Source organism: Oryx dammah, unplaced genomic scaffold (genome assembly GCF_014754425.2).
Source record: "Oryx dammah isolate SB20612 unplaced genomic scaffold, SCBI_Odam_1.1 HiC_scaffold_22, whole genome shotgun sequence".
Taxonomy (NCBI): Eukaryota; Metazoa; Chordata; class Mammalia; order Artiodactyla; family Bovidae; genus Oryx; species Oryx dammah.
This window is the reverse complement of record NW_024070206.1, coordinates 9051772-9075809: the sequence shown is the minus strand read 5'-3', so window position 1 is coordinate 9075809 and position 24038 is coordinate 9051772. Positions and strand designations below refer to the sequence as shown.

At 40.7% G+C, this 24038-nt stretch overlaps 1 protein-coding gene across 1 annotated transcript in view; it reads left to right on the top strand.

Annotated features, from left to right (window-relative positions):
* DCC (DCC netrin 1 receptor) overlaps nucleotides 1-24038 on the top strand; it is an 811418-nt gene that overhangs the window by 703189 nt on the left and 84191 nt on the right. Inside the window, exons 22-24 of the mRNA XM_040264220.1 lie at nucleotides 111-176; nucleotides 7578-7740; nucleotides 18319-18545. Of these exons, the coding sequence (XP_040120154.1) occupies nucleotides 111-176; nucleotides 7578-7740; nucleotides 18319-18545 (456 nt within the window). The remainder of the gene's footprint in view (nucleotides 1-110; nucleotides 177-7577; nucleotides 7741-18318; nucleotides 18546-24038) is intronic.

The following is a 24038-nucleotide window of genomic DNA, read 5'->3' as shown; positions in this document are numbered from 1 at the left end:
CTTACTCCATTGTTTGTATATTTTTAAATACTATTGTTGTCTGCTTTGTTCCACTTGTGTTTCCATGTTATAGGTCCACTAACATTCTGATATATTTTCCCAATGAACAGGTCGCCATGGAGATGGAAGTTATTGGCCAGTTGATACGAATTTGATTGATAGAAGCACTCTGAATGGTAAGTATATAAATTAGGTTCTATTGGATTAGTCATATTAATTAAAATGGTTAATTCTAGCATGTCTGAGGCAAATTTTCTGTTGACTGCAAGTGCCAATATCCTCAAACTTAGGGTTTTAGTGGGGATAATAGAAGAATGAAATTATTGAAAAACCTGGAGTTTATTTCACCAGGAGACAATGGCAATGAGAGCTGACAAGTACACAAAACAGTCAGTTAGAAAAGCCTAGACCCAGAGAATTTTATAAATGATGCAGGCTGTTAACTCTCTCAGTTTGAAAGTACTCTGTGTATTTGAAATATTTCCAAAAATGAAATTTTATTAAAGAGAGGTGACGTCAAAAGTACAGCAGGCTGAAACCCTTTCAATTTCATAAACCGAAGTTACTAGGACTTTTTAAAGAGTCAGAGTGCCAGGAAATTAAGAGGCAATCTGTACAGACAATTGAGAAGGAACAATTATTTCCTCACAGTTTCCATCACTGCTGAACAATGGTTATATATGTTACATTGAAGCAAATGTAAGCCATGAACACAAAACAATATATTTCTTAAATGGTGTGTCCTAAAGAACACTAATCTTGAACAGAAATGCCCAATGGAACAGCTAAAAATACTGGAGGCCCAGTAAAATTTGAATTATTTTTAACTGCCTAATAGCTGAGGCAAAGAAAAATATTGCAAGGGATTACCATCTCAATATATGCAGGCAACTCAGTGTACATATCCATAGGTAACTAGAAATAATTCAAACTTAACTGAACCTTCTGTATTTTTAATTATTAAATCTGGCAAACCTAATTTTGGATCAGTACCAAGTTTAAAAGTTTGGTACTGACTATTTGAATTTCCCCTTCAAAAGAGAATGAATTCCCTAATGAAAAAGAAACCTTAGCCCAAATTTGACATGAACAGATAAGTCAACAGATAAGAACTTTTCTTTTCATAGGAGTCAGACTTCAGGTGAAGAGAATGACAGTAACTGAGAGAAATGCATGTCCTTGTATTTTTGTTTTTACTATTTAAGATTCCTAGTGAGAAATATAATTGTATTTAAATTTGATCTGATATACATTATCTCACAGGAGAGAGTCATGAAGATAAAATAGATAAATGACATCCAATAACTTTGAGCCATTTTAGATAGATTATTCGGAGAAGGCAATGGCACCCTACTCCAGTACTCTTGCCTGGAAAATCCCATGGATGGAGGAGCCTGGTGGGCTGCAGTCCATGGGATCGCGAAGAGTCAGACAGGACTGAGTGACTTCACTTTCACTTTTCACTTTCATGCATTGGAGAAGGAAATGGCAACCCACTCCAGTGTTCTTGCCTGGAGAATCCCAGGGACAGGGGAGCCTGGTGGGCTGCCATCTCTGGGGTCTCACAGAGTCGGACACGACTGAAGTGACTTAGCAGTAGCAGATAGATTATTGGCATTATCCCTTCTCAGATTTCTGCCTCACTTAATGATGTTTTAGGCATTTCCTATTAAATGAATGGGATGAACAAAGTACCTGAAACAGTTCTAGAAACCCTACTGAAATAACTAATTATTACAGACTACGTGATTAATTAAGGTGATTTGATAACCTCAGAGAATAGATGGTAGATGGCATGCTTAATCTATTTACTATTCTTTTTTGCTAGCCAGTAAATGATGATAAATATTAATATGTAATTTGCCTTTAGCTTGTGCTCTTATATGCAAGTCAGCAAAGGCATTTGAAAACTCTACCTTCCTAATTAAAATTCTGCCAACATCTTATACCATAAGAAGAGGGTATATTTTCAAATTATATATACAAATGACACCTTGACTGATAAAACTCTAACACCACCCCCCCCCCAACCTACTGATGCAAAGTAGGCTGCATCAACAAGAACAGTTTAAAATCTTGAGTTTTTGAACCTCACATACAATGAAAATTTCATACATCTCCTTATGTAGTGACAGAATTATAGAGGTTTCCTATCTCTCCTTTTACTTGCTGGATTCATCCTTCAAAGGATTGTAATAGAATAATGGTTTACTGTCAGAATACTCAAGCCAGTTGCAAATAAATTTAGAGCTTGCTAATCATTTTCTTTCCCTTATGTGTCACTCTTTTAAAAGCAACTCTCTTGGAACTCAAATAAAGAAAAACAAAGCTATAGTTCATGTTTATTCTTGAAGTTGGAAGCCCTTAATTAAATTGAGGAAACTGAAGAGGCTTCCTAAATTATTTTCTGATGACAGGTAGAATCAAAGCTAATATGTGGTGATATGATAGTATTTTACTTTTATGATGCGTTCAATTTTATGGTTCACCTTCTTACAGCAGGAGAATCTTCAACTTCTGAAAATGTGATTTTGTAGTTTATATTTGTCTGAAGGATAACAACAGTGAAAATTACTTCAATTCAATTGTTTTCTTGTGGGGGAAGATAAATCACCAATTATGTTGGTAGCTTTTTCCATAGTTTTCAAAATTAATAATATTGGTAAAGAAATCTACAAACCCTACAAGAATGTTGTTATATTGACTTCAACCTTTGAAAACTTAATTAATTTGACAGATGTGATACTTTGGTGAAGCATTATTTTAAAATTAATGTTATTGATTAATTTTTTAGTATTTAGAATCATATTTCGTATTCTGCAAAACATGACTTAAATGCTGTGGTTAGGAGAAAAAGCCTTGATTTGCCCTCCAGTTTTGAAAACCTTTGTTTATTTAACTCAATAGCATTTTAACTAATCTAAGTAGAGTATATAGAGAAGCTCTTTCCATACTTGCATGAGATGGTCATTCTGAGGTTTGTAAAGTATTATAGGGCACCCAACAGACACCTTAATGCCAAAAGAAAGGTCCAGAAGTAAAATTTTACACTCAATTCCCTGATGTAAAGATAATTGGAGCATCTCAGGGGTCTCAAGTTCTAGTCTACAAGAGGCTCTGCCCACCTACTATCTCAGCTCAGTTCAGTTCAGTCGCTCAGTCATGTCCGACTCTTTGCGACCCCATGAATTGCAGCACTCCAGGCCTCCCTGTCCATCACCAACTCCCAGAGTTCACCCAAACTCATGTGCATCCAGTCGGTGATGCCGTCCAGCCATCTCATCCTTTGTCGTCCCCTTCACCTCCTGCCCCCAATCCCTCCCAGCATCAGGGTCTTTTCCAATGAGTCAACTCTTTGCATGAAGTGGCCAAAGTACTGGAGTTTAATGTTAAGGACCTCAGACTAATCCCAAACTCCAGGTACTAGAAGTGACTCTGTCATGGTTTAGAAATGTGTGAATCAAGCCACTGAAATGTTTGGATCTCAGATCTCATGAGAACATAGTCAGTGCTCAACTCGATCAGGATTTCTCAGCCACAGAACTATTGCCATTTGGGACTGAATAGCCTGTCTGTCGTTGGGCTCCTCCTATGCACGGTAGGATGTTGAGCAGCATCCCTGGCCGTTGTCCACCAGGTGCCAGTCATGATTCCCCTCCATTCTGCTGGAACAACCCAAACTGTCTCTAGACATTGCCAAATTTCCTCTTGCAGAGTACAATCGCCCCAGTTTAAAAACCACTCATCTTGATTAGCAACCTCCTGAGGTAGTTACAAGGTACATGGGTCCCTTGAGGAGCTCTGCGAAAAAAGTTTTCTGTTGTCAATAAGCATTGGGAAACTCATTTGATATTGACTTCTCTTTGGCCAGGTCCCCGCCTTCTACCTGAACACTTAGAGTACTAGTTTTGAGAGAGAGTCTCTGCTCACTGTATATCCTTGATTCAGTGATCCCCACTCCCAGGCTTCAGATTCCATCTCTAGGCCAGCTCCCACAGTTACCTCTCTAACACAGACCTTCCAGCTGCCTCTTCATGATTCATCATGAGACCTCAATTCGAGACTGAATCTCTCTTCTTACCCCACCGAGTCTGCCTGCACTTTCACCCTCTCCCCAACCCTAGACATCAGGACTGTTGCTGAGGCCTGAGCCTTCCTTTCTATCCTCCCCCATGTGCAATCCACCTTGTTCATTTCCTTGCCGGTTCTACAGTGTACCTGTCCTCTCTGCTTGACTGAAATTGCCACCATCTCAGTTTAAGGGATCATCTCCTCTTCTGTTTTTCCGCCAGCAACCCCCCTCCATGCAGAGGGAAGAGAGATCTTCTTAGAACAAATGAAGCCTGTCACTTTGCTGAAAACTCTTAAACCATTACCAAGGATGACTGAATTGGATCTACAGGGCTCATATGAGCAGGGTCTTGTTTATCTTTCCCGCCTCATTTTGTGCCATTTCCTATTTGTTCCCAATGTTCCACACACACACACACACCCAAGGTCTACCGTTAGTTCCCTCGTAAAGGAACAAGAACTAACTCCTAGCAATACTTTAAAATTCAGCTTAAATGTCACTTTTATAATGAGGTTTTTCATGACCTCCATCTTCTGTCAGTGACCTCATATTATATCTTCATGTTACATCATTTTACATGAATTCTTCTTTAAAGTACCAACTATACAGGTAATTATATATATATATATATAAATAATTATATATATATTTTATATATATATAATTTAATATATATATAAAACAGTGAATTGAATGCAACGATTGTGCCTCTATTTTTTGCGGGGTGGGGATGAGCAATCAGTATTCTAATTTGGGAATTATTCTCAGACCACATAATATATAAGACTATGGCATAAAAGGAGATCCATCCTGGGTGTTCTTTGGAAGGAATGATACTAAAGCTGAAACTCCAGTACTTTGGCCACCTCATGTGAAGAGTTGACTCATTGGAAAAGACTCTGATGCTGGGAGGGATTGGGGGCAGGAGGAGAAGGGGACAACAGAGGATGAGATGGCTGGATGACATCCCCGACTCGATGGACATGAGTTTGAGTGAACTCCAGGAGATGGTGATGGACAGCGAGCCCTGGCGTGCTGTGATTCATGGAGTAGCAAGGAGTCGGACATGACTGAATGACTGAACTGAACTGATGGCATAAAAATTATTATGAAATCATATGTGTATATGTGGTCCCATAAATAGCTTTTAGTGGTTTCATAATCTGGCTGTTGTTCCTTCTCTCCTCTCCCAGAAATATATCTCAGAAATGGAGCTTTTGCATCTCTCTGCTATTAGCTATGCCTTGATCCCAAGAAGAAATCTGACATTCTGTTCATATCACCATGACGCACATGGGGCACATGTTTCAGGAATGGAAGACAGAAAATTTAGCACAGAGGAATTTTTTTTTTCCTTCTCTGGTCCAAGCAATTCCAATTTACATGGTCTTAAAAAATATTCACCCAGTGTTACTGCCATGTATGACTCAAACTAAGTTTGTCAGAAATGGTGAACTGTTAAATTTAAAGTAATAAAATCCATGAGCTCCCCAAATGCCTCCATTGTATGCTGTCATATAAAAGGTTAATTTATACCAATCAGTAAATTTATTAAGAACAGAAAGGGCATATTGAGGTACAACTGCAACATGATTTTTTCAATTGTAAGTAAAACTAACAGAAAGTTCTGACCTTTCATTATTTGCCTCATTCCTTTGTCATAAAGGAAAAAGTTGCTTCAAGGAAACCTTATTTCTTTCATTTATAATCAGAATCTTTTAACAGAAAGTACTATGTAAAGACTTGATGAATTACCCGCCCCTGAGATTCAAGTTATATTGGTAGCATTTATTTTTTTCCAATAATATTGAGTCAACAATAATTTATTTAAAATTAGGTGACTATCTTTTCAAAAAAAAAAAACCTCAATGATTCCTAGATAAGTTCAAAAGATAGTATTTCACTTTTGAGGCAAATGCTGGGTTATTATATTCACTTGTGAAAGCAAGTTACTGTATCTTTCACATTGAATATTATCTACAAGCTTTCTAGAAAATTTAGAGTTTAGAAGTCCATACCAAAAGTATATCAAATGGTATGGTAGATTATTAAGTTAGGCAAAATTTTCTTTAATATTTCAGCAGTATAGTGATATTATAAGCAATTACTCTGTGTAGGGCACTGAGAGAGTTGTTTTGCATGTATCTTTTCTAATTGTGACAGTAACTACATAAGTAAATATTATTATTTCCATTTTACAGATAAAGGCACAAAAAAAGCCATTTAAAGGCTCATTAGTCACACTTGTTTATATAAGCAAATTATCATTCTACTATTTTCACTTAAATATTGTGTGCCATGAGGTACAGTTGCAAAACAGGGAAAAAAATATATATGTTAGAGCTTTATGGCACTCTTTCCAACCCTGTGGCTGCTTTTAAGTAGGATTCATGCACCCTTGACAGGTTGAAAATTAAATGTGCTTTATAGATAACTGCTTTAATGGAATGGAAAGTGTGAGTGATGGGTGTCAAACAGTTTGTCTTTCACAGCATCAAATAAATAATGGTTTCTCAGCCTGTTCTGATTCGTTTCATGGTAGAATTCTTATCACCCAAAGCAGCATGCTTCCCATCCTCCCCACTTTCTGTTCTGTATAAAAGCTTAATTATATTTTTCATTGAGATATAATTCACATACCATAAATTCACCCTTTGAAAGTACACAACTCAGTGGTTTTTAGCATTTTTACAAGGTTCTACCACTATCACCACTATCTCGTTCTAGAACATCTTCATTACTCCAAAGCGAAACCCTGTACCATTAAGCAGTCTTTCGCCAATCACTTCCTCACATCCACTGGCAAACACTCAACTGCTTTCTGTCCCTATACACTTGCCTATTCTGGATATTTCACAGAAATTGTTGTTTAGTCGCTGAGTTGTACCCGACTCTTTTGCAACCCCATGGACTGTAGCCCACCAGGCTCCTCTGTCCATGGGATTTTCCAGGCAAGAACACTGGAGTGGGTGCCATTTCCTTCTCCAGGAGATCTTCCCAACCCAGGGAATGAACCTGAGTCTCTTGCATTGGCAGATAGACTCTTTACTACTGAGTCACCAGGGAAGTCCACAGTTTCATGTAAGTAGAATCATATGTGGCCTTTTGTGTCTGGCTGCTTTCCCTTAACATAATGACTTCAAGGTACATGAATTTTGTATCATGTATTAATATTTCCTTTCTTTTTATGACTGGATAGTATTCTGTTGTACGAATATATCACATTTCTTCATCCACTCATCAGCTGATGGCTCTGGGGTTTCCCACTTGCAGCAATTTTGACTAAGGTAGCTATGAATATTCCTCTGTAAGTTTCTGTATGGACTTGGTTTCATTTATCATGGGTAGATAATTAAGATCTTTCCTGTCATTTTTTCATTGCTTTTTCCCCCTCAGCTTCAGGAATGCCCAGAACAATAGCAACTCTGAATCCGTAGCCAAGCGTGATATGCCGTAGGCTGCCACAGGTCCTTAAACTGATCTCCATTTGCCTGTCTTTCCCCAGAACCACCCATTGGCAAGATGCACCCCCCACATGGCAGCGTCACTCCTCAGAAGAACAGCAACCTGCTGGTGATCATCGTCGTTACCGTTGGCATCATCACAGTGCTCGTGGTGGTGGCGGTGGCCGTGATCTGCACCCGGCGTTCTTCAGCCCAGCAGAGAAAGTAGGTAACGGCTGATTGCCAGAGAAAAGTCACTGTTTGACCTGAATGCCATTTTTTTTTTAATGTTTAAATTTTTGGCTGCCACTGGTCTTAGTTGCTACATGCAGGATCTTTACTTGCAGCATGTGGGATCTTAGTTCCCTGACCAGGGGTCGAACATGCATCCCCTGCAATGGAAGCATGGAGTCCTAACCACTGGACTGCTAGGGAAGTCCTGAATGCCATCTTTTTGAGTTAGATTTTTGATGGCTCTCTTCCTGTGCACGTTCATGACTCACCATGCATTCTTTATCTCCTCTCCTGAACTGTGCAAAAATCTTGCCTTTTGTCCATTCTGGGCCCATAAAATAAGTGGGTGAGGAAAAGGCTTGCAGACGTAATAGCAGAATCCACCTGGATGAACACTTTGCATGTCTCTTTGATTTTACTTCTTTTTTTTTTTTTTTAATTTTGACTGCAATGGGTCTTCGCTGAGTGTGCTCCTCCCTGGTGGTAGTGTGCAGGAGCCCAGCAGTTGTGGCACACGGGCTCTCTACTTGTGGCACATGGGTTTCTCTCGTTGCAGCCTGCCAGCTTAATTGACCTGTGTGGCATGTGGGATCTTAGTTGTCCACCCAGGGCTCGAACCTATGTCCCCTGCATTGGAAGATGGGTTCCTAACTGCTGGGCTAGCAGGGAAGGCCCTGATTTTAATCCTTGAGACCAGATTCTTATGTTCAAGTGAGGGTAGATGTTCCTTAAGTAACACTTAGAGAATGAACTTCACCATGTCCCTACTTACGACTCTCTCTGCAATTATGGATGAAAGGTTGGAGATGTGTGTTCGTCTAAAAGTATTGATTTATCCCTTTTGACATGGAGGTTCATAGGCATTTAGTCAGTGCCTATCACATGAATGACTGAGTGTAGAATAGTTACAAAGTCAGCATAGTCACAATGCTATGGTGTGTGTATTTTGGAGGCAGTAGTTAGGATGGAAGAGAGATTCCAGAAATTCAAAATGATTCAGATTGCCTGTCTCTGGTTGACTTTCAGAAATTAAAAATTTTGAGGGTCTTAAAAATATTTTCATATCATTTACCTCTAGGTAATAATATATACAAGAATGATACATCAAAGTGCAAAGTTTGAAATGGAAAGGAGGTTTGATTCAGCTTATCACCTCCCAGCAATACCCTCTAACCAGCATATTACCCTTGTACCAGCCAGTTGTGGGAACCAGCAATAATCTTCTGGTGGTTTTATGCCTCTTTGCCTGTCTAGCACTTTGCAAATTCAGCCTGATACAGTTTTTCTCACCTGTGCTATTATCACTGGATCGGCTATAATAGGCTCTTCCCTTAATTTTTGTTTGTTTTTGGCCCGAGGCATGGAGCTCTGCATGCCTGAGGCATGGGCTCACAGGTGGCTGGCGTGACAACTACATACAACACACATTGCTAGAGAAAGATTCTCTAGCAAATAATTTTCTGTCTTTCCTGGCAAATACCTCAGCTTTTCTCTCTTTTTAAAAAATCCTATGATCCTGTTTGTTGATTTCTACTGTATTTTCTAGCATTTTTAAGTAAAGTATTTAGTAACAATATACAGGAGGATTTCCATAGTGTAGAAAGTAAAATAAAGATATAGAAGCAGTCTTTGCATTTCATTTATTTAGATGGCATGTCAAATTTTATATCCAGCTGCATTCATTTGACTGGACTGTCTTGAAGCTGATGATAGCTGGTGTGCAGGTCCATTGTTCCCCAATAGGAAACCAGACAGAGTGACATTTACAGGGTAGGTCTCCTGTGTAAGCTTTCAGGGAAGTCTTAAGGCTTCCCAGGTGGTTCAGCTGGTAAAGAATCTGCCTGCAGTGCGGGAGACACAGATTCAGTCCCTGGGTTGGGATGATCCCCTGGAGAAGGGAAGGGCCACCCACTTCAGTATTCCTGCCTGGAGAATTCCATGCACAGATGAGCCTGGTGGGTTACAGCCCATGGAGTCACAGAGAGTCAGACAAGATTGAGCAACTAACCCACACAATTACACACTGAGCTTCTAGAGTGCTGGGCACTTAGTAAGCTTCTGGGGGAAAACCACTGTGATTAAGTCATTGAACAATCTCTTGGTCCAGCAATCCCAGGAAAGGGCTTTTGTAAACAAATCACAGTGGAAAATCAAAGCCTCAGGTCTCTGAGGCAGAGCTAAGATTCACTGAAATGGACGCAAGGAGGGTGGTGGTTTCAGACCTTACTTCATGCCAGTTTTAAAAACACGGAGGCATTCACTAAAACTAATTGAATGAACTGAATCATCTGTAGCGTGGTATTTTGTCTTCATCATGTTCATCGCTGTAAGAAGAATGTGAGGGTCTTACTGATTCGATGAACTGGATTCCTGAACCTATCTTGTTTCTCCACAGAGAAGAATGCTAGTCTTCTCCATATTACAAATGTGAGATTTGATGCTATTTTGAGAAACTCTCAAATTGTCCTAAACCGCGCCCTAAGCACTTTGTTAGGAGCTTAAAGGGTTTTTTTTTTTTTTAGGAAGAGAAGAGGCTGAACCCTGGAGTGGCTTGTTTATATTTTAATTTACTTTTTGAATTAATTAATTAATTTGGCTGTATCAGGTCTTAGTTGCGCTACGGGGAATCTTTGTTGCGTCCTGCATGGGCTCAGGAGTTGCAGTACACTGGCTCCAGAGGACAGGGGTTCAGTAGCTGGTGCACACAAGCTTAGTTGTTCCAGATCATGTGGGATTGTTTTTTTTTTAATTAATTAATTTGTTTATTTATGGCTGCATTGGGGTCTTTGTTGGTGCCCTTGGGCTTTCTCTAGTTGCAGACAGCGGGCTACTGTCTGGTTGCAGAGCACAGGCTCTTCGATGTGGCTTCTCTTATTGCAGAGCATGGGGTCTAGGCACACAGGCTTAAGTAGTTGCAGCATGAGAGCTCAGTACTTGTGGCTCGCAGGCCCTAGAACAGTCAGGCTTCAGTAAGTTCAGCATGTGGGCTCAGTAGCAGTAGAGCTCTGTGACATGTGGAATCTTCCTGGACCATATCTCCAAACCCATATCTCCTGCACTGGCAGGCAGATTCTTATCCACTGTACCACCAGGGAGGCTGAGCATGTGGAATCGTAGTTTCCTAACCAGGGATCAAACACATGTCCTCTGCGTAGCAAGGTGGATTCTTAGCCGCTGGACTACCAGGAAAGTCCCTGACTTGTTTTTAAAATTAGGAAATGAATGAAAGGATAAATCACTCCATGAATGACTGAAAGTCTGAAGAAAGTTAATCTATGGTTCCTATGCTACTGCGCCTTAGGTTTTTCCTCATCCCATCTCCAAAGTCTCTTAATATTTACTTAGCATCTTGGTCTCTTTGTTTGTATGTGTTAACAAAGAAAAAACACTTCTCCTTTAAGATATTTTTGAGTTTTAATTTAGCTTTTCTTGATTTTGCTGAGAACCTCTCCCCATACCACCACCATTGAACTTTGTAGAACAAATCAAATAATGCAGATGAAAGCAAAATCAATTCTAATTTGAAACAGAAATAATGTCCATTACAGGCCTCTCAGAAATGGGAGTTTAATGTGATTAATAAGGTGACGTGGGAAACATCCATGGGCTTCTTCAATATTTCTTTATCTAGAACTGCTGGAGAATGTAAATTGTCTTTGTGTTTTATTGGAGGACTTGAATTATATCCAAATGGATTTGGAGTATATTTTTGTGTACTATCAGTAATACTTCATTCACTTTAGTGTCTACACATTTTGTTCTGTGATTTATATAATGATGAGGTAATGAGCTAGCTTGTCTGACTCAATTCTAGTTGGTAAGGTTTTATGTTATAAAATAGCTAACAGAAGTTAGAGCTCAAGTTCTAGTTCTGATTAGATCACCTCTTTAATTAAATTAATGGTATTTAATTAAACCTAAATGAAGACCTAATCTCTGAGTGTCAGTTTCCTCAAATAAAGTGAAACTGAAAGTCACTCAGTCATGTCTCTTTGTGACCCCATGGACTATACAGTCCATGGAATTCTCCAGGCCAGAATACTGGAGTGGGTAGCCTCTCCCTTCTCCAGGGGCTCTTCCCAACCCAGGGATCGAACCCAGGTCTCCCGCATTGCAGGTGGATCCTTTGCCAGCTGAGCCAGAAGGGAAGCCCTTCCTCAAAGAGGTGGGAATAAATACTTTCTATCAACTCTCTACCACCAAAATTCTGCATGGACTACTACTAAATTATAGAATCTCATGGTAGCATTTAGATTCAAATTCCCATGAAATAAAAATAACTTAACATTTCTTCTTTGGTTATGAACTTAAATTCATACTACTTTGAAGAGACTTCCCTTGCACATCTTGAATTAGTGAGATTATAGTAGAATATCATAGTATGGAAATTTTATGTGTGTGTGTTTCCCTCAGTTTTTTTAATTATTTATTTTAATTGGAGGATACTTATAATATTGTAATGGTTTTTGCCCTGTATCAACGTAGATGTCCATCGACAGATAAATGGATAAGGAAGCTATGGTACATATATACAATGGAATACTACTCAGCTATAAAAAAAGAACACATTTGAGTCAGTTCTAATGAAGTGGAAAATTTGTGTTTTCAGGCTTAAATTGATAGGGGATTTCAGGGCTTTTTTAATGAAGTAATACCATTTCCCTGGCTAAAATGTAGAACATTTATTATAAGTTAGAATGTATCTATAGATACCAAAGGCAAAATATTTGACAAAGAGACTATCCTGGAAATTCTGGACACATGACTGCCACATGGACACATGGGTAGAGTTGTCTGAATACATTAAACTTAAATGTGTACTACAGTCTGGAGTAAAATGGGTGCCCAACTGATTTGGTTCTTACCTGTTTGCATCCCCAGTAGACCAATTAAAAATGAAGAAAGAAACTCTTCTTAGAGTTACAGATTATTTGCAAAGTAAGGAACAGATAGCAAAGAAGGAGTCAGTAAAGAAACCTTGAAATATTTCCAAGTCAATAATGACAAATTTTTATTATTCAAATCAAGTGATTACTGTGCTTAGTGTGTGATCTACAAAGTAACAAATCTGGTTACTGTTAACTCTTGAGATAAAAACGTTTCTGCAATTTCCCAGGGACTTCCTGGTGTTTTACCTGCATCTGTTACCATTTAGTCCTCTCTACTTTTTCAGTTTTCTTAGGTACCCTGCCCCAGCGCATGCTCCTTGCTCCAGTGATGCAAAAGCCATGTCATTTGTTTTCATTCATTTTTTAATTCCTAGTATCTCTTTGATCTTCACATTTCTAGTCCTTAGTACATTTCTTGGCACATTTACCATCCATAAATGTTCACTGAATAAACAAAGGGATACATGTTGTGAAACAATGGATGATGTTGGAGAAGGGGAGTAAAGAGAGTTTTTGCTCCTGTATCAATGGAGGAAACCAGTTCACACACAGGGAGCATCTGGTCAGCTCGGTTAGACAGACAGTGATCAATGCAAGGTGAGTGGTGTTGAGAAAGAGGAGGGGGCGTGATTTAGCTATTTTAAGATTATACTGACCTAAATTGGTCAGGAGGGTTTCCTGAAGAAGATAAGCTTGAAGGGATCTTAAGTAGTTTGTAAGTAAATAGGACTGTGAAGGCATTGTGGGAAGAAGATTGGATGGATGGATGGATGACTACTAGCTATCTAGATAGATAGAGAAATCCATAGATAGGACAAATAAGACCTCATCAGAATTTGATCATGCTGTGGAAGCTTTGCCATAGTATGAGAAAGAGCAAGTAGAGCCTTGAAGATTCCTTGCTCTGCCTTTATTCAAGAATACGTGGATGGGAAGAGACCCTGCAGCTATTTTTGGAAGCCAAGATTACTGGTACCTAGAAAACAAGATGTGTGTTGGGACGGGAAGGATGGCATAACAAATGCTCCTGCAGGGCAGAAGACATGGGTTCAATCCCCAGGTGGGGCAGATCCCCTGGAGGAGGGCATGGTAACCCACTCCAGTGTTCTTGCCTGGAGAATCCCGTGGACAGAGGAGGCCTGGTGGCTACTGTCCACCGTGTCACAAAGAGTCAGACACGACTGAGGTGACTGAGCACACACCAGCACGCGCGCGTTCTACCTCTAATATGATAAACCTAGCTTTATACTAAACTAAGACAATCTGGTTTTCTTTCACTGAAGACAGTGCTTCTCAAAGTTTTGGTGCATCAGATTTCCCTCGAGAGCTGTTAAAGCACAGCCTGCTGGGTCTCAACGCCATTTGCAAGTTTCTGATGGGGCAGGAATTGCAAATGTGCATTTCTGACAATTTCCAAGGTAATGCCAGTTCTGCTGGTCCAAGGACCAGACATCGGAAACCATTGCCCTGGGTTCATCTCCATACAACTTTCCAGTGGTGAGATAGAGGAACTGGGGACAAAAATAGGCAGCAGTTATTTAGTCAGAGAACTAGCAGATAGAGAAAAGGTTCACATGACAGTTGTTCCTACAGGTTTTAGGACAAACTCCACACAGTTTAGTTATGAGCAGATGCCAGCTTTATTATAGCCCTGCTACATGGACCACTGGGTTACTGCCAGCAGGGGAGGGGGGCCTCTCCAAGGCCAAAGATGTCTCTCTTGAGAAGAGACATTATAGAAAACAGAAGAGGTTAGATGGTCTGTCAGAACATATACAAAAAGGAAATAAAGTCTGCTTAGAAATCTTTATATTGTTGATAACTGTCAGCTGAGTGGATGAGCAGCTTCTCAGAAGTGGGTCATCAGAAAAATACTTATGCATTTTATCAGGAATAATAATTTGTTTCCAAGTGGAGGTTATAAATCATAACATACTAAAAAGGTTCTGCCTTGAACAAATTTAGAAGTTTTAAAAAAATAGGATATGCCTGGAGATGCTTGGTACTGAAGTCGTGGGGACTGGTAAATGAATGAATGAATTAGGCATGAACGTAAGCAAGGGAGCCAGAATTCATCATTTCCTTCCAGTTTCATAAATTATTTGACAAACATCTTTACCACAAGCTATTTAAATATTGAGTTATCATGGACATTCTGAAAATTTTGTCCTAGATTTGGGAACTGGTGTGCCTCTGTATGAAGTCATATGGGCACCAGGGTTTAACTTATTTAGCATTGTGATATGTTAGAAAGATACTTGGGTGAAATCTCCCAGCTTGAAAATGACATGAAGTTCTTCTAAATGACCAGAAATGGATTACACAAAGAGTTATGTGTGAACTGCAAACTCATTTCCTGTGGGCCAGTGAAGTGTACGGAAATGAGTTCAGGGAATAAATGGTTAGCAAGAGAGTTATTATCTTAAACACAAGAAAATGATCTAGGGTCTATTATAGACCATTGTCTAGAGTCAGTGTGAGGCTGCTGCCAGGAAATCAGCAAAATTTAGATACTTGTTGGGAAAATATTAGAGCAGAAAACCCTACGTATTTTTTCCCACTAAATAGATATGAAGTCTGGATTTCTTTCTTTATATCCTCATCAGCCTAGCTGAGGAAAGACAAAAAACATTAAGAAATATGAACAAATCACAACAAATCATAGAACAAACATGTACTAATGGCCTAATATGTACAAAACATCTTATCCAGCAATTGGGGAACCAAAGTTGTTCTCAGCGGCCTTGACTAGGTTACAGAGTCTCCACTGAGAGCCGTTTATTTGAACCATTTAGCTCACAGGAAAGCAGTTATGCTTGTAAGCCATTCATTTCACATGAGGAAACTGAGAAAGAGGTACTTCTCTGGGCTTCTGCCAAAGGTTAGCTTTTAACTGTCTGAATTCTGCCTTATGAAGCAATGTTATTATTTTAAGAGAAACAGAAGCTACAAGCAGAGATTTAAAAATTTATAAAACTATAGAGCAGAGGTTGAAAACCATTTCTAAAAAGGGCCCGGGAGTAAATATTTTAGCCTTTGTGGGCCATATGGTATTTGTTGTAACTCTTCAACAATGCAATGCGAATGAATGAGCTTGGTAGGTTTCCAATAAAACTTTATTTACAAAAACAGGCACTGCAGGCTTCCGCTACCGGCCTGAGAAGATGCCGAGTTCGGTATGTTGGTGGCTGTGTCGCCTCCTGCTGGGGTTGCTGGAGGCCCTGAGCCCCAGCCCTGGGGAGCCCGCTGAGTAGAGCCAGGTGAATGAGGTGCCACATGGGCAGAACCTGGGGTTGATGAGAGCCATTTTCAACCTTCTGCTGGTGACTGTGATCCTTATGGCATTTTGTGTCTACAAATCCATCTGGCGCCAGGGATAGCTGAGCAAATAAGTCCTTCCACGAGCATTTGGAAACAGAATAAGTTGAGCTGCACAGGGGTCAGTGGAGAAGTTGAAATCAGAAGTTTTCTGCTTGGAAATAATCTTTGGTCTGGATAGTTGGTAAATTCGGAATGATTTAGGGGGGAAAAAAAGCTAGCTGTTATCTCATCGTAATGCTGGAATGCAAGCATTGGGCATTGATTCTGCTTCTCATTGTTTCTTTTTATACTTCCCTGGTAAGGGCTTTCCACGTTACACTAGTGGTAAAAAACCTGCCTGCTAGTGCAGGAGACATAAGAGACGTGGGTTCGATCCCTGGGTCAGGAAGATCCTCTGCAGGAGATCACGGCAACCCACTCCAATATTCTTGCCTGGAGAATCCCATGGAGCCTGGTGGGCTAGTACATAGGGTCGCAAAGAGTCGGACATGACTGAAGCAACTTAGCACGTACTTGTTTAAAGTAAGAAGCTCCAGGGTTCAATGTGAAGATGGAGTGCTTAAGAGAAAGAAAATATCACTTTGTGAGTGATGTAAAAACCACACTGGAAAGGACTAATCATTAATGTTTGAAAATATTAAGAATGGAAACACCTAACACCCTCATTCCCTACTTTAGAACCAACTGGTCACAGTGAGTTAAGAATCACAGGTGTTTGTAGTTATCCCGAGTTGGCCAAAATGCTCCATTTGCAAAGCAGCATCAGCTGTGGGTAACGTAGGCTGCCGCTCCTCTTGCTGCACGGAGCTCTGAGCTCAGATGCCCTCTCTGAAGTTGGGGTCACAGGTAGGCAGGGGCACCCTTGGGCTGGGAGGTTCTGGTGGGGAAAAGGGGGCTGGAAGTGTTGGCCCGTCTGTAAAAGAACTCATCCCGCTTGAACACGTTGATCCCCTTGCCCTACACCAAAATCTTCCCAGCCCATAGCCTGGAAGCCAGAGCAGTTGCTATGATTTGGAAAAAGAGACTTCCCAGGAGCTCTTTTCAGCCCTGGGTGGGGAGGGCACAGCAGAAGTGTGTATTCCACATAGGAGGCAGAGTGGTGGTGGGTGTGTGTTTACACAAATTTAATTCCAGCTTTGAAAATGCTGCTTTTCCTTTGCACTGTTGGTGCACTGGAATTCTCCTCCACAGAAATGATACTTTCGTACTTACAGTATTTATTATATTTTAAAGGTGCTAGGTTTAACTTTGTTATGAAATTAAAATGCTTACCTTGTTTGTGCTCCCTTTAAGCACAGCGCTTCTTTGTTTGTTTGTTTGTTTTTTAAACCTACTCTTAATGTGAAATAACTGATGTGGGATACTGTAACTGTTTACCTAAGGGTTTTGTTTGTAACTATCATGGAGCCACCAAATCATTCACTGTTCTGTGCTTTTGAGCATGATGCCAATTAAAACAAAAGTAAAAACTTAAAAAAAGAAAAGAAAAGAAAACTACAAGAAAAACCACATAAAAGTAAACAGTGGAGGATGTGGCCTTCAGGTCGTGGTTTACTGACCCCCTGCTCTAGAGATTGGCTAACATAAGCATCGGGCTCTTGACTCAGTCTGCAGGGAACATTGCAATCTCACGGGCCCCAAGAGGAGACTGCTGCTGAAAAACAAGGATTGCTAAATGCTTACTGAGGAAAATAAGAGATGTTTACAGCACACTTCCAAATGGCTTCTTCTTTTGTCAAAGGATGGGTCTTAAAAAAAAAAGATGGGTCTTATTGTGTTCGAATCCAGACACTTAGTGACTCCAAGAATAAAGCATTTTATTCTCCCGAGAATGTGTTTCTGCAGCCTTTTCGTCTTCAAAGGGCCACCTCCCCAGTTGCACAGGAAATTGAACAGCTGAGGTACAGACTTTCTTCTAAGCCCCAGTCTTGGCTGTTGGCACAAATCCTGGCCTTTTCATTTCCATTTGCCCTTTGGAAGCAACTCTGTCATTTATCTGCTAGACAGATGTTGCCGTCGGGTACCTTATGCCTGGCTCCAAAGAACGGCATATGGCTCCATCTAACCCACCGTCACCTCGCGCTGAAGCCCGCCGCGGGGACGCTGGCGTGAGGCGCTCCCTGGCAGGCTGCCGGGCCCCGGGGAGGCCGCGCCGCGTCTCCGGAAGGCGGCGAAGCTCCAGGGAAGGGGAGGAAAGGCAGCCGGGCCGAGGCTGCCAGCGCCTGGATCTCACGGGGTTCCTCCTGGGAGCGCTTTTGTTTCCTCTCTCTGGCTTCTAACTTGAATTGACTGAGAAAAAAGAGAGAGGAAAAGCCATCGAATAAAGTACTCACATCTGCCTCCTGATTTTGCTCCATAGGAAACGGGCCACCCACAGCGTTGGCAAAAGGAAGGGCAGCCAGAAGGACCTCCGGCCCCCGGACCTGTGGATCCATCACGAAGAGATGGAGATGAAAAATATCGAGAAACCGCCAGGCACCGACCCGACGGCGAGAGACTCCCCCATCCAGAGCTGCCAAGACCTCACGCCGGTCAGCCACAGTCAGTCAGAGACGCAGCTGGGGAGCAAAAGCACCTCTCATTCAGGTAACTGGCCTCACTGGCGGCGGGAAAAACATCCCACGCTGAACCCCGCCCAGAGGAGCTCTTGATGCCCTCTTTGTGTGTGCGAGCTTGCGGTGAAATCATGGCTTTTTATTTATTGATACTTTGTAACTTATATATAGTATATATAACACTACTTTTTATATCCACACATTATATTTGAAGGGCTTCCCCAGTGGCTCAGCAGTAAAGAATCTGCCCACCAGTATAGGAGCCATGTGCCTTCAATCCCTAAGTCAGGAATATCCCCTGCAGGAGGCCATGGCAACCCCGCCAGTCTTCCTGCCCAGAGGGCTACAGTCAGTCCATGGGGTTGCAAAGAGTTGGACATGACTGAAGCAACTTAGCATGCACACGCCCATTATATCTGAGCTTCCCAGGTGGCTCAGATGGTAAAGAATCTTCCTGCAGTGCGGGAGACCTGGGTTTGATCCCTCGGTCGGGAAGATACCCTGGAGGAGGCCATGGCAACCCCCTCCAGTATTCTTGCCTGGAGAATCCCATAGACAGAGGAGCCCGGAAGGCTACAGTCCATGGGGTCGCAAATGAAGTCGGACATGACTGAGCGACTAGGCACACATAGGAATAATTATCACCACAATTGGACACATATTAAATGGTCATCTTTACAGAAACATATTCTGCAAATTGTACATATCCTAGAGAATGGTACAATAAAAAAGCAGCAACAGTGAAACAAAATATAAGTAAAATTAGCAGGTTATTGATAAATACTCTTAGCTCAAGGAATTTTTCCAAGTTAATCTGAAGTGCATAAAATTACTAAGTAATACCATCTCAAATGGGAGAAGGCAATGGCAAACCACTCCAGTACTCTTGCCTGGAAAATCCCATGGACAGAGGAGCCTGGTAGGCTGCAGTCCATGGGGTTGCTAAGAGTTGGGCACGACTGAGCAACTTCACTTTCACTTTTCACTTTCATGCATTGGAGAAGGAAATGGCAACCCACTCCAGTGTTTTTGCCTGGAGAATCCCAGGGACAGGGGAGCCTGATGGGCTGCCGTCTGTGGCATCGCACAGAGTCGGACACAACTGAAGCGACTTAGACTTGCCAGTCATTCTCAGGTCATTTACCAATAGTTAAAGTAATCTGATGTAAATTTGGTTGATTAACTGGGTTTACTTTTTATTCTATCATCTTGTCAACTGCCTTGTATCATTGGGATGCTTCTTGAAACTTCTAAGAGACAGGAGGCAATCCAGTTAGGATATATTGAAATGTGGAGGCTAAATGAACCAATTGCATTTTGTTACATCTTGAACAGAAGTTTTGTCAAGGCAAAATTTGAAGCCATTTGTACATATTTTACTTCCCTGTGTCTTTGAAAAGTTGCTTTTAAATTTTCTGTCAATCCCTTGCTTTAAAAAAAGTCACTTCAGGGACACTCGAAGTATGAAAACATCAACTATTCTGTTACTTTGCCTTGAATACCATGGAGATCAACTGTCATCCCCACACAATCACATTATATGATCACTCAGTTCAGTTCAGTCGCTCAGTCGTGTCTGACTCTGCAACCCCATGGACTGCAGCACGCCAGGCTTCCCTGTCTATCACCAACTCCCGGAGCTTGCTCTAACTCACTAGCCTAGTCAAATGGAGTCTCCCTGAAGGCTCTGTTGGTGTACAAAGTGATCTAAAGGAAAAAAAAAAAAAAAGCCTGCTGTTTAATGATTTGGTGCAGAACAATCCATGTCCAGGAATAACTTAGAAATAAATGAATCGCCAGTCTAGATTTGATGCAGGATACAGGATGCTTGGGGCTGGTGCACTGGGATGACCCAGAGAGATGGTATGGGGAGGGAGGTGGGAGGGGGATTCAGGATTGGGAACACATGTACACCCATGGTGGATTCATAGTGATGTATGGCAAAGCCAATACAGTACTGTAAAGTAAAATTAAAGAAAGAAATAAACAGAAAATGGTTATTAGGATATTTCACTTTCTATGGGCCCTTATAGTTTCAAAATGCTTATGGGAAGTTGCATAATCAACCCAATACTCTCATCAAGAAATGACCTGGTCAATTCATTGGGTATTTTCAGAATCAGTAGCTGGTTTTATTTTGTTTTGGATTTTTTGAGTAGGAAATTAGAAATGTATTATACTACTGCCAAATATATTAATAATCCAAATAGACTTTGGAAATCACAACTGTATGAGTAATCCTTATGAATCAGTTGTCTATGGAAATAATTAGATTCAATAAAAAATGCTCATTCATTTATCTGGATTATTTTTCTGCAGACAATTTAGCTTTTTTTTTTTTTTAACAAATTTTATTGGAGTATAGTTGCTTTACAATGTTGTTATTTTCTATTGTACAGCCAAGTGAATCAGCTATCTATATACACGTATCTCCTTCCTTTTGGACTTCCTTCCCATTTAGGCCACATTGAGCATTGAGTAGAGTTCCCTGTGCTAGATAGCAGGTTCTCATTAGTTGTCTGTTTTATACATCGTATCAATAGTGTGTGTGTATATATACATATACATATATATCAACCCATCTCCCAATACGTCCCATACCCCCTCCTTTCTCCTTGGTAGCCATATGTTTGTTCTGTATGTCTGTTTCTCTGTTTCTACTTTGTAAATGACATCATCTATACCAGTTTTTTCAAATTCCACATACATGCATTAATATACCATATAGTTTTTCTCTTTCTGACTTAACCTTCACTCTATATGCCATTCTTTAGGTCCATCCACATCTCTACAAATGACCCAATTTTGTTCCTTTTTATGGCTGAGTAATTCTCCATTTTATATATGTACTACATCCTCCTTATCCTGGACATTTAGGCTGTTTCCTTGTCCTGGCTATTGTAAGGTTCAGCCCCTGCATCTTGAAGATCCCCTGGAGAAGGAAGTGGCAACCCACTCCAGTATTCTTGCCTGGGAAATCCATGGACAGAGGAACCTGGGGGGCTATAGTCTATGGGGTTGCAAAGAGTCAGACAGGACTTGGTGACTGAACCACATGCGTACAAGGAACCTCCATCCTGTTCTCCATAGTAGCTGTATCAGCCTACATTCCCACCAACAGTATGAGAGGGTTCCCCTTTCTTGACACCCTCTCCAGCATTTATTGTGTGTAGGTTTTGTGGTGGTCATTTTGACCAGTGTGAGGTGATATCTCCCCCGCCCCCCTTGTAGTTTTGGTTTTTTGTTTCTCTGAGAATTAATGATGTTGAGCATCTTTTCATGTGTTTGTTAGCCATCTGTATGTCTTCTTTGGAGAAATGTCTATTTAGGTCTAAAAAGGACTCCCACCCATATTTTTTGGTTGGGTTGTTTGTTTTTTGGAGCTGCATGAACTATTTCCATATTTTGGAGATTAATCCTTTGTCAGCTGCTATATTTGCAAGTATTTTCTCCCATTCTGAGGGATGTCTTTTCATCTTACTTATGGTTTCCTTTGCTGCACAAAAGCTTTAAGTTTTAGGTCTTTAATCCATTTTGAGTTAATTTTTGTGTTTGGTGTTAGGGAGTGTTCTAATTTCATTCCTTTACATGTTGCTGTCCAGTTTTCCCAGCACCACTTATCAAAGAGGCTGTCTTTGCTCCATTGTATATTCTGGTCTCCTTTGCCATAGATTAGCTGACCATAGCTGCATGGGTTTATCTCTGGGCATTCTATCTTATCCCATTGATCTATATTTCTACTTTTGTGGTAGTATCATACTGTCTGAATTGCTGTTTTAAACCAAATTAAAATATTGTAACTGATTGAAAGTGTAGCTGGTTGACTAGGCTTTCTCACAGTGTCATTCAAACAAGGATTCTAATTGCTGATGTTTTCTTTTAATCGTAAGTATTCCTTTTCTAGACCTTAAGTGATATCTCAAGCAGAGTCCCTAACTTTTCTGTCACTTTCTATCATTAAACCACAGTCCAGTTCCATTAGAAATTAAAATCTGAAATTTAAATTAAAGATTCTTTTTCTCCTATGGGCAGACTTTTGGCTCTGAGGACTGGCGGCGGGGAGGGGGGGTCACAATTTGTTTCCTGAATCCTCCAGCCCCTTGGAATAAATGGAGCAGTGGGAGTGGGGCAGAAGCAGGGAGCTTACTCCATTTCAGAAATGCCTTTAGCCATTCTTCTTACCTCCCTGCTCTTCCTGGTTTTTGTAGGGGTGCCGCCATTGGAGATAAAAGATGAAAGGAGAAAAGCAAGGTGGGAGGGAAGAGAGCACAATCTGAAGCTCTTCACTGATTTTCTGGGCACATGGGCTGACCTCAGGTGGCACCCAGATTCTCAGCCTCTTATAAAACACAATATGAATTATTTACGGGAACCTGTGGGATGCTTCCTCTGGCCGATTCCATGATCTGAGATACCTCATCAGGACATAACCGTCTCCCCCCAGAAACAGATGTACTTGTCCCCCTCACTGGTCTTCTGGAGGGTCAGCTGCTCTCAAGCCTGACCAACTTTCCAGCTGCCCATGTGACCCACAGGAAGCTCCTCTGTCTTTAACAGGCCAAATGATGAGACCACTCATAATCCACACTGGCTCATCTCTCAGACGTGCTTTGTTCAGTTATCTCTTGTCTGTTTGAATAGACACAGGGTAGACCAACAAGCCTGCTGCCTCAATAAGCTTCTACCCAGGGAATAAATGAAAGGCAGATCTCTTTTGCAGTAACCTCAAGAGTCTGTAGATGTCTTTTATTATAGCTTCATTTTATCCTAGCCATCAGGAGAGGAAAAGCACCTCTGTCTCTCCCTGGAAGGAATAAAATTGTCTCTCAGGCCTTAGAAGGTTTTGCTAATGATTTCCAGGATACCTCTTTCTTGATTTTCCTTCTCATTATATATGTAAATGCTCTGATGACATTTCAGGTCAGTGATACAGATTTTGATGTCTCTTACCAAGTCTTGGGAAATGTTTAACTCCAAATGAGAGCCGTTTTATTCAGAGTGAGAAAATAGTTTTGCCCATTTGTCTTTAATTTGAGGACCTTCTTGCCAACTCTGTAGTGATAGGGAAAGCAGTACTTGAGATCCTGTTTGTTAAACTTGACAATACATGAAGTGTTCTTGGTGATGTCCTGGTTAAAAGGACAAAACTATGATTGGAAGAATTGATATCATCAAAATGCCCAAGTCACCCAAAGCAATCTATAGATTTAATGCAATCCCTGTCAAAATATCCATGACGTTTTTCATAGAATACAACAAATATTCCTAAAATTTGTATGGAACCACAAAAGACCTTGAACTATTAAAACAATCTTGAAAAATAGAACAGAGTTGAAAGTATCAGACTCTCCAACTTCGGACTATACTACAAAACTACAGCAATCAATACAGCATGGTATTGGCCCCCAAACAGACAAATAGATCAGTGGACCAGAATAAATAACCCAAAAATAAACCCACACCTATGGTCAATTATACTATGGTCATGACAAAGGAAGCAAGAATATACAAGGAAGAAGAGACA